This window comes from Hemitrygon akajei, chromosome 18 (genome assembly GCF_048418815.1).
Source record: "Hemitrygon akajei chromosome 18, sHemAka1.3, whole genome shotgun sequence".
Classification (NCBI taxonomy): domain Eukaryota; kingdom Metazoa; phylum Chordata; class Chondrichthyes; order Myliobatiformes; family Dasyatidae; genus Hemitrygon; species Hemitrygon akajei.
Genome location: NC_133141.1, coordinates 3156218 through 3172019, shown reverse-complemented (window position 1 = coordinate 3172019; position 15802 = coordinate 3156218). Strand labels below are relative to the sequence as shown.

At 42.7% G+C, this 15802-nt stretch overlaps 1 protein-coding gene across 1 annotated transcript in view; it reads right to left on the bottom strand.

The window, feature by feature from the left end:
* LOC140741028 (integrin alpha-8-like) overlaps positions 1 to 15802 on the bottom strand; it is a 157045-nt gene that overhangs the window by 19365 nt on the left and 121878 nt on the right. The window contains exons 24-28 of the mRNA XM_073070660.1: positions 10732 to 10837; positions 6556 to 6708; positions 3533 to 3643; positions 1838 to 1951; positions 460 to 561 (exon numbers count right to left, since the gene is read on the bottom strand). Coding sequence (XP_072926761.1) covers positions 460 to 561; positions 1838 to 1951; positions 3533 to 3643; positions 6556 to 6708; positions 10732 to 10837 — 586 coding nt within the window. The remainder of the gene's footprint in view (positions 1 to 459; positions 562 to 1837; positions 1952 to 3532; positions 3644 to 6555; positions 6709 to 10731; positions 10838 to 15802) is intronic.

Sequence of the window (15802 nt, the reverse complement as noted above, 5' to 3'; positions counted from 1 at the left end):
TATTTTTGATGCTGTGTATAAGGTACAGGGTTGGTGGGATTCTAATGTTTGTATTGTTATTTTTAGAATTACCACTACTGTATTGGTTTTGTATATTTTATTTATTTCCATACTGCATACATAACAAGGGTGTGGTCTGAAGTTAAACTGAGATTGTAACAGCGGGAACTGTTTTTTAAAATTCATTTTGCCATTTTTATCTCGATACCCTCTTTCTGCATTAAAACATCTAAAACAGATAAAGGAATTAAAGACCCGAGAAGTATTTGTTGTCCTGTGTGTGTATTTTTCCCTAGGCTACAAAACTGAAATCATTGGCCTTAAAGCTCACTAACAAAATCCTTACTGTATTTAATGCAGATAAATTGTAGCACCACAAAATATTAGCTTAGATGAGGTGTGGCTAGAAATTAATTGGCTTCCAACAGCTGAAATCACCATCTCCTCTGTAGTACTCACCACAATATTGCCTCTGGGGAATTCATCAGGACGTACTTTGTATGGCATTTCTTGCACAATGAAAGATGCTTTGGACTGGAAAATATACTGTTTGTAAAGCTTCTGCAAAACAGAAAAATAGTGTGCAGTTTTGTTTAATTGTTCACTTTCTATTTTCTCAAAATATTTTAAATTTTTGAAATCTTGAAGAATTGAAGCTGTGGGAAACCGACACAGAGGATTTGGGTTAATCAGAATCATGTAATAAACAAAACAATGTAATTGTTATAGTTTTTCTCTGAAAAATTTCCATTACTTTATAATGTTCTATATTTTGGTCCAAATGATCATTGTTCTCAGTAACTGGGTACAATTTCAATTTTTGCAGCAATATCACCATCAGTCCTCTGAGCAACACACACAAAATGCTGGAGGAACTCAGCAGGCCAGGCAGCATCAATGGAAAAGAGTAAACAGTCAACGTTTCAGGCCGAGACCCTTCATCAGGACTGGAAAGGGAAGGGAAAGAAGTCAAGTAAGAAGGTGGGGGCATGGGATGAAGAAGTTCTTCTCATTTTGACATGTCAGTCCATGCCCTCTTTGACTGCGAGGATGAGGCTACACTCAGGTTGGAGGAACAACACGTGATATTCCGTCTGGGCAGCCTCCAACCTGATGGTATGGACATCGATTTTTCGGACTTCCGGTAATGGACCCCTCTCCTCCAGCATTCCCCATTCCCATTTCCCTCTCTCAACTTATCTCTTTACCTGTCCATCACCTCCCTCTGGTGCTCCTCCCCCTTCCCTTTCTTCCATGGCCATCTATCCTTTCCCATCAGACTCCCCCTTCTCCAGCCCTTTACATCTTTCACCAATCAACTTCCCAGCTCTTTACTTCACCTCCTCCACCTCTCTCGCTTTCACCTATCACCTTCTACTTCTCCCCACACCCCCCACCTCACCGACCTTCTAAATCTGACTTCTCATCTTTTTTCCCCCCAGCCCTGATGAAGAGTCTGGGCCGGAAACGTCGACTGTACTCTGTTCCATAGATGCTGCCTGGCCTGCTGAGTTCCCCCAGCAGTTTGTGTGTGTTGCTTGGAGTTCCAGCACCAGCAGATTTTCTCATGTTTGTGATCAAACCTGCAGTCCTAATTTTACACTTCCATTTCCTAGTAGTGATCTTGCGCCACTGGATAGAGAAGGAAACTCTGGATAATTATCTACTTTAGTTCAAGGATGGAGAGGCCATTTATTACCATTATTGTGGACGGAGTTTTACGCTAGTCAGTACACTCATCGAAGCTCCTCTAACTGGTATACACTACGTGTTATATATTACGTTGGTTGTTACATCACTGTAATACACTTTTGGTCACCATCAACTTGTGCTTTACCTTAATGAAGGGCTCTACTCTGAGAGAGGATTGTATGCTTATCGAGGCTGCCTTTTGTCTCTCCAGGCGACCCACTTCGCACAAAAGTTTCACACAGGTGATCGTGTCACAGGTCTAGAATTAAGACAATCCAATATAAACATTAAAGTTCATTAGAGCCACCCAAAGTACAGTATTTCTGAATACTGTGGGATGAACATGAAGATAAAGAGAAAAACTAAGTTAAAACCAAATTATGTTTTAGTTAATAAATTGATTTATAGATACAGCACGGGACAGGCCCTTCCAGCTGCGCCACCCAACAATCCCCCAATTTTACCCTCGCCTAATCACAGGATGTTCTCATTTGGGAACTCAAATGTTTCTCCAATGAAAATGAGCATTATTATTAGATATTATTGCATTTACTCCAGGAAGTAGGTATTTTCACCCCAGCAGTGGAGAACCCATTGCTAATGAGTGGTGCCTGACCCATGTTGAGCCCAGTGTGCATTTGGTAAAACGATGGAGATCTAAGATGCCTATGGAGACCTTACTCATGTCAGAGCTAATAGGATGAACCTCAGGCAAGAGCTGAACTATGATTACTGCACATCTCAGTGGTTAACTCTTAAAGCATGCAGAGTCTTTAGCAATCCTATTGTGAGGCTGCAGATTCCATTGATCCAACACCAATGGTCTTCAGATTAGACTGGTAGTGGGGGAGTTTAAAATGGTTTAATTTCAAAGTTCAAAGTAAAATTTATTATCAGAGTACCCGCCTGTCACGACATACAACTCTGAGATTCTTTCTCTGCGGGCATACTTAGCAAATATATAGAACAGTAACTATAAACAGGATTAATTTTATCCACAATATCTAAGATTATTTGGACCCACGATATTTACCTGTCAATTCTTGAGCAATTAAGCACAATAAATAGCGATGGGAACTGTCATAGTTGACCAGAAGTTATCCTTTTTAGAATTAAAATCCAATACATGCAGAGACCATTTTAAACTCAAATATAAATGGGCTAAGAGTCAACAAAAGACATGGAATGGGAAAAATTCTACCTTGAAGGATAAAGAACTGAGGATGACAGATGAAAACATGCAATATTATATATATAAATAATAGTAATCATAAAGGAAGAGAGTTTCAGAAATAACAAAATGGTCAGACGGTGACAGTGTTCCAGTCATAAAGTAAAACAGGTTAATTCAATGTGTTGCTCCAAAAATTGTCTTATTAATAATATTATCGAAAGAGCTTTAAATAGTATTCTGTATTGGGAGCGGCAGGTGAAAAAATATTTTTTTGTGTTTCAAATTTGACCAATGCTCAGAACTTAGCTGGATTTACTGAAGAGGTGGACTGTGAGATGCTATCTTGCTAGAGCTCTGATTACGTGATCACAGGAGCAGAAACCATTGTGGCAACTGGTTTATACTTATCCTGCATCTTGTTGTATTTTTGACAGCTGAAGTTATGTAGCAAATGGGCCAGAACCCTTTTAAAGAATATGGACAGAAATCCATTGGTGGAAAGATTATGTCAGCTAAGGGGCAAGGTTGTAGCAATTAAAAGTGCCAGGGTATTACATCATATAAAATGTTGGAGACAGTTGGCACAAAGAATTTATAATGATAGAGGAGAATTAGAACATCAGACACAGGGTTATTTTTAATAAGAGGTTTTGTTGATCGTTCTACCAGATTGAAGATGGTCTCCTCCATTAATATTTCAGGCTTGCTGACATCTCTTTTATTCATCTCACGACGAATGTTAGTAATGTGAGGCTTCACTGTACTTAAAGGCTGTACCTACAAATAAAAGGAGGGTGGAATGATTAAAGATTCTTGAATATAATTAAAGTTGGATCATAAAATTATCTTTGGTAATCTCACTGAGGAACATTGAGACTGAATTGTACGTGAACTATCTGCAACTCCTTTTCATTTTCTACAGGATCGAATTTCACTAGCCTTTACTAGCTGGAGGTGACATTACTGCTGTTCCACAAAATGGAATAGTCCACAGGGAAAGAAACATCAGGAGCAACAAACAATCTGCTCGAGCAATTCAGCAGCTCAAGCAGCATCTGCGGGGGGGATAAACAATTGACATTTTCACCTGAAACGTTGGCAATTCCTCTTCCCTCCTGCCTGAGCTGCTGAGTTTCTCCAGTAGACTCTTTGTTGCCACAGACTCCAGCATCTGCAGTCTCTTATTTCCAAAGTAACCACCAGGTAGTGGATTCTGAGAGTGTATCCCAGACCACAAATGTGACCTTCCAACATTTTAAGTACAACATACTGGAACTTTATCAAGAATCGATTTTTGTTGTGCTCACCCAAACAATGATGCTGGTCATTCAATCCCTCCTAAAGACCAAACAAACAGTGATATAAAACCTTGCTGTGACTGATTCAGGAGAGAATTTGGAATTTTGCTCTCCCCTGTATTCCTTCATTTCCTTAGTTGTGATTAATAAGCCTTCAGCACCCTCACTCAGCCAGCACCAACATTCCCAATATCATTTGGTTTCCCTTGGTCTCTACTCTATCACAGTCATTCTCTTAGTTCTTCTCACCCCTCCAAATTCTCTGCAACTTTAAGTGTCTTTGATTTCTAACTTTTCCTTGTTCTCATGAAAAATTATTGATCTGAAGAATGAACGCAGTTTCTCTCCTCATAAATGTTGCCTGACCCATTGCATCTTTCCAGTATTTTACAGAGAACAGTGCAGCACAGGAACAGGCCATTCAGCCCACAATGTTGTGCTGAAACAGCTAAAAAGCAAATCAAAAACACCCAAACACTAATCCCTCCTACCTACACCATGTCCATATCCCTCCATCTTCCTCACATCCACGTGCCTATCCAAACGTCTTTTAAAATGTCCCTAATGTATTTGCCTCTAGTACCATCACCAGGCAACACATTCCAGGTATCCATCACTCCCTGAGTAAAAAACTTACCCTTCACATCCCCCTTGAACCTACCCCTTCTCAACTTCAGTGCATGCCTTCTGGTATTCTGGGAAACAGATACTGTCTGTCCACCCTATCTATGCCTCTCATAATCTTGTAAACCTCTGTCAGATCTCCTCTCAGCCTCTGACATTCCAGAGAAAACAACCAGAGTTTATCCAGTCTCTCATGATAGCAGGAGCAGGCAGCATCTTGGTAAACCTCTTCTGCACCCTCTCCAAATCCTCAACATCTTTCCCATAGTCAGGCCAACAAAACTGTATGCAATACTCCAGACATGGCCTAACCAGAGTTTTATAAAGTTGCAACATAACTTCCTGACTTTTGAACTCAATGCCTCAACTAATAAAAGCAAGCCTTCCATCAGCCTTCTGAACCACCTTATCAACCGGTGTAGCCTCTTTCAAGGAGCTATGAACTTGGATCCCAAGATCTCTCTGCTCAGCAACACTGTTAAGGACCTTGCCTTAACTGTGCACTGTCTCCTTACATTTGCCCTACTGAGGTGCGACACCTCATATTTATCTGGGATAAGCTCCATCTGCCATTTCTCAGCCCATATCTGCAACTGATCTACAAACGTTTGTATATTGTGCTGTATTCTTTGCCAGTTTTCTACACTATCCATGTCTCCACCAATCTTTGTATCATCTGCAAATTTACTAACCCACCCACCTACACTTTCATCAAGGTCATTTATATACATCACAGACAGATCCCTGTGGAACTCCACTAATTACAGACATCCAGCTTGAGTGAGTCCCATGAACCATTACCCTGTCTTCTCTGCACAAGCCTATCCTGAATCCAAACAACCAATTTGCTATGGATCCATGCATCTTAATCTTCTGAATTAGCCTCCTGTGAGGGACTTTGTCAAATGCCTTACGAAAATCCATGTAGACAACATACACTGCCCTACCTTCATCAATCTCTCTCTTCACCTTGTCAAAAACCTCAATCAAGTTGGTAAGACACAACCTGCCCCACACAAAGCCATGCTGGCTCTCCCTAATTAAGTCATGCATTTCCAAAGGCTCATATATCCGATCCCAAAGAATTTTCTCCAGCAATTTCCCTGCAACTGACGTGAGATTCACCAGTCTATGGTTCCTGGGTTTTTCCCTTGTTCCCTTCTTAAATAGAGGTACAACATTAGCCACTCACCAGTCCTCCAGCTAGATAGGACTTGAGGATACTGGTCAATGCATCAGTAAACTCGTCTCTTGCCTCCTTCAATAACCTGGGGTAAATCCCATCAGGCCCTGGGGATTTATCCACCTTTCCACCTTAATATGTATTAGTAGGCCCAACACTTCCTCCTCCTTGACCTCTAAATACCCCAACATATTTATACAGTCAACACTGATCTCCTGGTCCTCCACATCCTTTTCCTTAGTAACTACTGAAACAAAGTACTCATTAAGTACCTCACTCACATTCTCAACATCCAATTAAATGTTTTCCCTTTATCCTTGAGTGGTCTCACCTTCTGTCTAGTTATCCTTAGTCTTGATGCAAGTATAGAATGGCCTTGGATTTGCCTTAATTCTACTTGCTAAGGACTTTTCATGGCCCCTCCTAACTTTCCTAATTCCCCTCTTTAGTTCTTTCTGCTCTTATTTCCAATTGCCAATGTCTGCACTTTTTTTTTTGCTTTTCAATTGCCACAATAATGAGTCTTCCATCTTACCATCCCTATTCCCAACACATAAGAAAGTTTTTGAAATGTGAAATCTTACCCATTTGTCAGCATTGGAGGAGTTTACAGTGCACTTGATTTCACCCCATGGTTCAAACTTAGATGTGAACAGGAGATCATCACCATTGAAATCTGCAGGCCAGTTGAGTTCAATCAGGGCTTTACTAATTGTTGATGGGCCATTGTTATGCAGCTGGGGATAAAAAATAGCTATGTTACATCACATTCCATTTTATGATTCTTAAATCAATTAATGCATTGCTTCATAAATTGCCTCATGATTGGAACAAGAATAAACTGTTTCCTTGCCATTTTGCTATTTCTGAAAGCCTTTGTGATTATAATTTCACTATAGGTATATGACTCAATCTTCCTCATTTGCTTATACACCAGTGAGGTAGAGTTTTATACATTCCAAGCCTTTAATTGAAAAAATTCTTGGCCCATTTAGGTCCCCACTTGTTTGAATTGTAATTTTAAAAAAGGAAAGATAATTTTCTGTCAACTGCAACAGGACCCAATCCTATTTTCTTATGTTTAATTGTTCAACAATTTTCAGGGAAACGTTGGGGGTCAAAATCACGCAGTTTTATTTATTACTGCAGAGTGCTGTGCAGGCTAAGTCATTCAGTATATTCAAAGTGAAGATTGATAGCTTCTTGAGTAATCAGGGAGTCAACGGTTACGGGGAGATGGCAGGAGAATGGGGTTGAGAGGGATAATAAATCAGCCATGATGATGGCCTAATTCTGCTCCTTTGTCTTATGGTCTTTATATTCATCCTCAATTTTATAATTCCAACCCTCAACTGCCATTGACTGTGTATGTTGAAAAATGGGCTCTTTTACAATAATGGTAACATTTTACAGTGGTCAGGTCTCCCCCACTGTCTGTCTCCGTGGCTCCAAAGGGAAGGGGGAAAAGAGGTGAGCTGTTGTCATAGGGGATTTACAAAAAAGCTGGATGAACTCAGCAGGTCGGGCAGCATCCGTTGAAAGAAGCAGTCAACGTTTCGGGTCAAAACCCTTCGTCAGGACTAAAGAAGGAGGGGGCAGGGGCCCTATAAAGAAGGTGGGGAGAGGGTGGAAAACAAATGAGAGGAAAGATCAAAGGGTGGGGGAGGGGAAGCAGGGAGGGGTTAGGCAGGAGAGGTGAAGGAATCTAAGGGGAAAGCACTATGGGTAGTAGAAGTAGGCAGAGTCATGAGAGGTGATAGGCAGCTAGAAGAGGAGACAGAGTAGAGGTGGGATGGGGAAGGGAGAGGGAGGGAATTACCGGAAGTTGGAGAATTCGATGTTCATACCAAGCGGCTGGAGACTACCTAGACGAGCACCTACGCTCCGTCCGCCACAACAGACAGGATCTCCCAGTTGCCACTCACTTCAACTCTCCCTCTCATTCCCATTCGGATATGTCCATACATGGCCTCCTCTACTGCCATGATGAGGCCAAATTTCAGTTGGAGGAACAACATCTCATATACCGTCTGGGTAGTCTCCAGCCCCTTGGTATAAACATCGAATTCTCCAACTTCCAGTAATTCCCTCCCTCTCCCTTCCCCCATCCCACCTTCACTCTGTCTCCTCTTCTAGCTGCCTATTACCTCTCATGACTCTGCCTTCTTCTACTACCCATAGTGCTTTCCCCTTAGATTCCTTCTTCACCTCTCCTGCCTATCCCCTCCCTGCTTCCCCTCCCTCACCCCTTGATCTTTCCTCTGATTGGTTTTCCACCCTCCCCCCACCTTCTTTATAGGGCCCCTGCCCCCTCCTTCTTTAGTCCTGACGAAGGGTTTCGATCCGAAACATTGACTGTTTCTTTCAACGGATGCTGCCTGACCTGTTGAGTTCATCTAGCTTTTTTGTACGTCTTGATTTGACCACAGCATCTGCAGTGCACTTTGTGTTTACCCCATCTAAACCCCTCACTCTAGGGAGATGCCAATCAATATTTGGGAAATTAAAATCTCCCATCACAACAACCCTGTTATTATTATCCCTTTGCAGAATCTGTCTCCCTATCCACTCCTCGATGTATTGGGTGTTCTATATAAAAAAAACACCCAGTAGAGTTATTGACCCCTTCCTATTCCTAACCTCTGCCCACAAAGACTCTCTTCCAGGGAAGGTGGAACCTGTACAAAAAGGACAGTTTACACCTGAACTGGAGGGGGACTAATATCCTAGCAGGAAGGTTTGCTAGTGCTGCATGGGGAGGGTGTGGGGATTAAAGTAGAACTGCAGGGGGTGAGAACCAGAGTGCCAGAACAGATCGTGCAGTTTGTGAGGAAAGATGTCGTTAAGCCTACATACAAAGGTCAAGCATGGTGGGACTAATGTTCTGAGCTGTGTGTATTTCAATGTTGGAAAAGGCAGGGGTGCTCAGGGCATGGATCACCCCATCAGTGAGACTTGATTGCAGGAGGGGTAGGACTGACAGCTTAATGTTCCAGGGTTCCACTATTTTAGAGTGAGAGGGATTAAAGGGGGAGGGTATCAGGGAAAATACTAAGACAGGACAGGCTGGACAGCTTGTCTACTGAGGCTACATAAGTAGAACTGAGGAATAAGAAAGGGATGCCCACTGTAGTGGGAAAATACTATAGACAACCCAACAGTCCACATGGTTTAGAGGAACAAATTTGTTGATAGATTGCAGACTATTGCAAGAAACACAAGAATGAGATAGTAGGTGATTTTAACTTTCCATATTTTGACTGGGACTCCTATACAGTAAAAGGGTTGGATGGGATAGAATTTGTCAAATGTGTTCAGGGAAGTTTCTTTAATCAGTACATAGAGTCCCAACCAGAGAGTGTGTGATACTTGGCCTGCTATTGAGGAATGAGACAAGGCATGTGACAGTTTGTGTAGGGGAAAATTTGGCATCTACTGATCATAGTTTCAAAGTATTATGGAAAGGAATAGATCAGATCTGCGGGTTTTGAGATTATCAATTGGAGAAAGGCCAATCTTGATGTTATCAGAAAGGATCTGGCATATGTGGATTGGGACAGGCTGTGTTCTGGCAAGGGTATATTTGGTAAGTGGGAGGCCTTCAAAATTTTGAGAGTACAGAGTTTGTACTATGTGTTGTTGTCAGAATAAAAGGCAAGGATAACAGTTTAGGGAACCTTGGTTTTCAAAAGAATAGTGTAGAGCAGGTATTGGCAACAAATGAGGTACTTGAGTATAAGAAATACAAGAGAACACTTAAGAAAGAAATCAGGAGGGCTAAAAGAAGGCTTGAGGTTGCTCTAGCAGACAATGTGAAGGAGAATCTTATTATTGACACCTGGGCTGAACCCACCCAAGTGAACAGAGGCCAGGAATCGTACCTGGGGATTTCTGGGTTCTAATGTGTCCAATAGGAAAATAATTGATTACTTTAATCAAATAAATTTATTTTATTTTAGAGATACAGTGTAGGCCTTTCTGGCCCAATGAGCCACACCGCCCAGCAACCCACTGACTTAACCCTAGCCTAATCACAGGACAATTTCAATGACCAATTAACCTACGAACCAATATATCTTTAGAACACGAGAGGAAACTGGAGCATCCGGAGAAAACCCGGGTGCTCGCAGAAAGGATGTACAAACTCCTTACAGAGGATGTCAGAATTGCAACCTGAACTCCAATGCCCCATGTTGTAAGAGCATCGCATCAACTGCTGTGCTACTGTGGCACCTGAAATCATCGTTAGAGTGTGGAACCGTGCAATCCATTGATCGTGTTGAGGGAAATGGTTTTTTCCTTTAGAACGGAAGTTAGACAATTACACAAGAGAAAAGGAAATAGAAAGACATGCTGGAAATCGAGATAGAATGCCAGCAGGACAAGTAGAGTGAAATAACTAGTTTCCTTTAGGCTTACTATGTCAATGCAATTTAATATTTAAATACTATTTGGAAAGCTTCACAGTAACAATAGCATCTCAACTTGCTCTCAGGATGACATGAAATTAATGCAACATGTGTCTCTTCCCTGACCCAATGAATCAGAATCAGATTTAATATCACTGACATACGTTGTGACATTTGTTGTGGAAAAATGATATGGAAGCCACTTGCAGTAAGGAATTATTCATGTTCCCAACACACATATCCAAACTGAGGGCAGGACACATGCAGGAATGACAACACCTGTAGAAACTTGGATTGCAGTTGGTTGTGAGTAGAAATAGTTACCTCAGAAATGCTTGGTTCTGTACCTACCTCATAAGTGTGTGCTATCACCTGTAGAGTGTTGTTCTCCATCACCGTATCTGAAGGCGATTCCAAACTGATAAATGGGAGGAATACCTTGTTGGGCTGAGAAACCCTGATGTTAAAAAGCAAATGTTATTATGCTGTGCAAAAAAAATACTCTGCTAAGTTCCTAACTTCATGAAAATAATTTCTAAAACATGGGAGATTCTGCAGATGCTGTAAATCCAAAACAACACACACAAAATGTTGGGGGATCTCAGCAGGTCAGGCAGCATCTGTAAAAATGAAGAAACAGTCGATATAGAAATGTCATCTCTTTCTCTCAGTTCCTCTCAGCATGAGGCTTTTCATTCCAGAACAACTGAATGTCCTTTTTCAAAGGAAGGGGCTTCCCTTCCTCCACCATCAACGCTGTTCTCACCCGTATGTCTTTCATTTCATGCACATCTGTCCTCACCCCATCCTCCCAGCACCCCACCAGGGATCGGGTTCCTCTTGTCCTCACCTATCACTCCACCAGCCTCTGCATCCAGCACATAATTCTACGTGACTCTGCCATCTCCAACTGGATCCCACCACAAGCACACCTTTCCCACCCCTCCCCCCACTTTCCGTAGGGATCGCTCCTTATGCAACTCCCTTGTCCATTGGTCCCTCCCCACTGATCTCCCTCCTGGCACATATCCTTGCAAGCAGAACAAGCGCTACACCTGCCCCTTCACCTCCTCCCTCACTACCATTCAGGGCCCCAAACAGTCCTTCCAGTTGAGGCAATACTTCACCTGTGAGTCTGTTGGGGTCATCTACTGTATCTGGTACTCCCAGTGTGGCCTCCTGTATATTGGTGAGACCCCACGCAGATTGGGAGATTGCTTCACCGAGCACCTATGCTCCGACCGCCAGAAAAAACTGGATCTCCCAGTGGCCACACATTTTAATTCCATTTCCCATTCCGACATGTCAGTCCATGGCCCCCTCTACTGCCGCGATGAGGCCACACTCCGGTTGGAAGAGTAACACCTTATATTCTGCCTGGGTAGCCTCTAAACTGATGGCATGAACATCGACTTCCCAAATTTCCAGTAATTACCCACCCCCACCTCATCATTCTTCATTCCCATTTCCCTCTCGTTCTTATCTCCTAACCTGCCCATCATCCCAATCATCTCTGTCTAGTGCTTCTCCCCTTCCCTTTCCTCCATGGCCTCTGTCCTCTCTGGTCAGATTCTCCCTTCTCCAGCCTGTTATCTCTTTCACCAATCGACTTCCCAGCTCTTTACTTCACCCCCTCCAGCACTCTCAACTATCACCTACTCCTTATATTTCTTTCTCCCCTCTGCTACCTTCTTATCTGACTTCTAATCTTTTTTCTCTAGTCCTGATGAAGGGTTTCGGCTCAAAACGTTGACTGTTTACTCTTTTCCACAGATGCTGCCTGACCTGCTGAGTTCCTTCAGCACTTGGTGTGTGTGTAGCTTGGACTTCTAGCATCTGCTGATTTTCTCTTGTTTGTGAAACAGTAGCTGTTTCAGGCTGAGACTCTTCTTCAGGACTGAGCAGGAGGAAGATACCAGAATAAAAATGTGGGGTAAGGGGAAAGATTCATTCCTTGCCTTGTTAGATTTTCCTTTAACAGACAGATTTACCCTGATTCAATTTCACTGACTTGAGAGAACAGTTGGTCATGTAACCCTTTCTTCCCTCTCTAACCAGTGCAGGATAAATCTTTTCCTTGCTGTTGAACATCACAGAACAAATCAGTAACAGATGTTGCTTTTAAATAGGCAGATAAATAGTTCATGATATTCACCATCTGATTTTCATTTTGGTACTTTCCTAAGGTAGTACTCAATGAGGAAGTGGTAAAGATGCGCTTCACTCCTTATTCCACATATCCTGGGCCTAATGTGACCCTGTAGCACTAAGTGATTGAATATAAAATAATGGTTTTCTCCGCTATCACCTAACCGTGGCAAATCCCAAACTTGCTGCAGTAACTGCATCAGCCTCAGCTCAGCATTCAAAAGTAAACTGGTGAGGGCTGGTGAGAGTATCTCAAGGTCTTGTTCAAGTTCTCTTCCAAAGATGATATCCTAACTTGAACATTTATAAAAATTCATTTTTTAGGCAGGTTAAAACCCTGGAATCAGATTTATTATCACTAACACATGTCATCAAATTTGCTTTTGTGCAGCAGTAATCTATTGCAATACATAAAATACTCTATAAATTATGAAACGAATAGATCAGAATCAGGTTTATTATCACCGGCATGTGACGTGAAATTTGTTAACTTAGCAGCAGCAGTTCAATGCAATACATAATGTAGCAGAAAGAAGAAAAATGTAAAAAATAAAATAAAAATAATAACTAATAAACAAGTAAATCAATTACATATATTGAATAGATTTTAAAAAGTGCAAAAACAGAAATACTGTATATTAAAAAAAGTGAGTTAGTGTCCAAGGGTTCAATGTCCATTTAGGAATCGGATGGCAGAGGGGAAGAAGCTGTTCCTGAATCACTGAGTGTGTGCCTTCAGGCTTCTGTATCTCCTACCTGATGGTAACAGTGAGAAAAGGGCATGCCCTGGGTGCTGGAGGTCTTTAATAATGGACGCTGCCTTTCTGAGACACCGCTCCCTAAAGATGTCCTGGGTATTTTGTAGGCTAGTACCCAAGATGGAGCTGACTAGATTTACAACCTTCTGCAGCTTCTTTTGGTCCTGTGCAGTAGCCCCCTAATACCAGACAGTGATAGCAGCCTGTCAGAATTCTCTCCACAGTACAACTGTAGAAGTTTTGAGTGTATTTGTTGACATGCCAAATCACTTCAAACTCCTAATGAAGCTCTTTCGTCTTACTGATGTTGAGTGCCAGGTTGTTGCTGCGACACCACTCCACTAGTTGGCATATCTCACTCCTGTACGCCCTCTCATCACCACCTGAGATTCTACCACCAATGGTTGTATTGTCAGCAAATTTGTAGATGGTATTTGAGCTATGCCTAGCCACACAGTCATGTGTATAGAGAGACTAGAGCAGTGGGCTATGCACACACCCCTGAGGTGCGCCAGTGTTGATCGTCAGCGAGGAGGATATGTTATCACCGATCCGCACAGATTGTGGTCTTCCGGTTAGGAAGCTGAGGATCCAGTTGCAGAGGGAGGTATAGAGGCCCAGGTTCTGCAACTTCTCAATCAGGATTGTGGGAATGATGGTATTAAATGCTGATCTATAGTCGATGAACAGCATCCTGACATAGGCGCTTGTGTTGTCCATGTGGTCTAAAGCTGTGTGGAGAGCCATGGAGACTGTTGTGACGATAGGCAAATTGCAATGGGTCCAGGTCCTTGCTGAGGCAGGAGTTCAGTCTGGTCTTGACCAACTTCTCAAAGCATTTCATCACTGTCGATGTGAGTGCTACCAGGTGACAGTCATTAAGCAGCTCAGCTTATTCTTCTTAGGCACTGGTTGACTTTTTGAAGCAAGTGGGAACTTCCGTCCATAGCAGTGAGAGGTTGAAAATGTCCTTGAATACTCCCGCCAGTTGGTTGGCATAGGTTTTCAGAGCCTTATCAGGTACTCCATCGGGACCTTCTGCCTTACCAGGGTTCACTCTCTTTAAAGACGGTCTAACATCGACCTCTGAGACAGAGATCACAGGGTCATCGGCTGCAGCAGGGATCTTCACAGCTGTAGTTGTGTTCTCCTTTTCAAAGCATGGATAGAAGGCGTTGAGTTCATCTGGTAGTGAAGCATCGCTCCCATTCATATGATTGGGTTTTGCTTTGTAGGAAGTAGTGTCTTGCAGACCCTGCCAGAGTTGCCGTGCATCCGATGTCGCCTCCAACCTCATTCAAAATTGTCTCTTCTTCCTTGAAATAGCCCTCTGCAAATCATACCTGGTTTTCTGGTACAGGCCTGTGGTTCCAGACTTGAATGCCACAGATCTAGCCTTCAGCAGACAACATACCTCCTGGTTCATCCACGGCTTTTGGTTTGGGAATGAACAGGAAGTCTTTATAGGGACACACTCATCCACGCAGGTTTTAATGAAGTCGGTTACAACTGCAACATACTCATACAGATCCGAAGATGAATCCCTGAATACAGTCCAGTCCACCGATTCAAAGCAGTCCTGTAGGCGCTCCTGTGCTTCCCTTGTCCATATCTTCTTGGTCCTCACTGCTGGTGCTGCAGTCTTCAGTCTCTGCCTATACTCCGGGAGTAGAAGTACAGCCAAGTGATCAGACTTCCTGAAGTGAGGGCGTGGAATAGCACGGTAGGCATTCTTGATGGTGGTGTAGCAATGGTCCAGTGTGTTTCCTCAGGTATTGCAAGTGATCTGTTGATGTTAATTGCTTTATGATTTTTTTTCAGACTGGCCTGGTTAAAATCTCCTAGAGCAATGGTGAAGGCATTAGGGTGCGCTGTTTTGTGCACTTTACTGCTAGATATTCCAGGTCTGGTGAGCAGAATTGGGACAGCACTGATATATTTGTGCACCAAGAAGAGTTGGTCATGAGGCATACTCCTCCACCTCTGCTTTTGAGAGACTCTATCGATCTATCCTGACAGTGTATCGTAAACCCGTCGATCTGGATTGCTGCATCCGGTACGGAAGGGGTTAACCAGGATTCCGTGAAACAAAAGACACACACAGTCCTAATGTCCCTCTGATTCAGCACCCTGGCTCTGTGATCATCAATTTTATTCACCAGAGCCTGCACCACTAAGATAGTCGGTATAGGGAGCTTAAAACCCCTGTTTCCTTAAACACACTTGTAAGATTAAAGAAATTAAATAAGTAGTGCAAAAGAGAGCAAAAGTAATAAGGCAGCATTCATGGGTTCAATGTCCATTCAGAAATCTAATGGCAGAAGGGAAGAAGCTGTTCCTGAAACATTTGAGTGTGTGTCTTTCGGCTCTTGTAGAGTACCTCCTTCCTGATTGTAGCAATGAGAAGAGGGCACGTGCTGGGAAGAGAGGATTGCTGACCAATAGTAATGTGGGAGTGTGGTAAACTATGTGTATACCTGTCTGGACACGCCCCTCTGCTGACTGCTCCTGTGGCT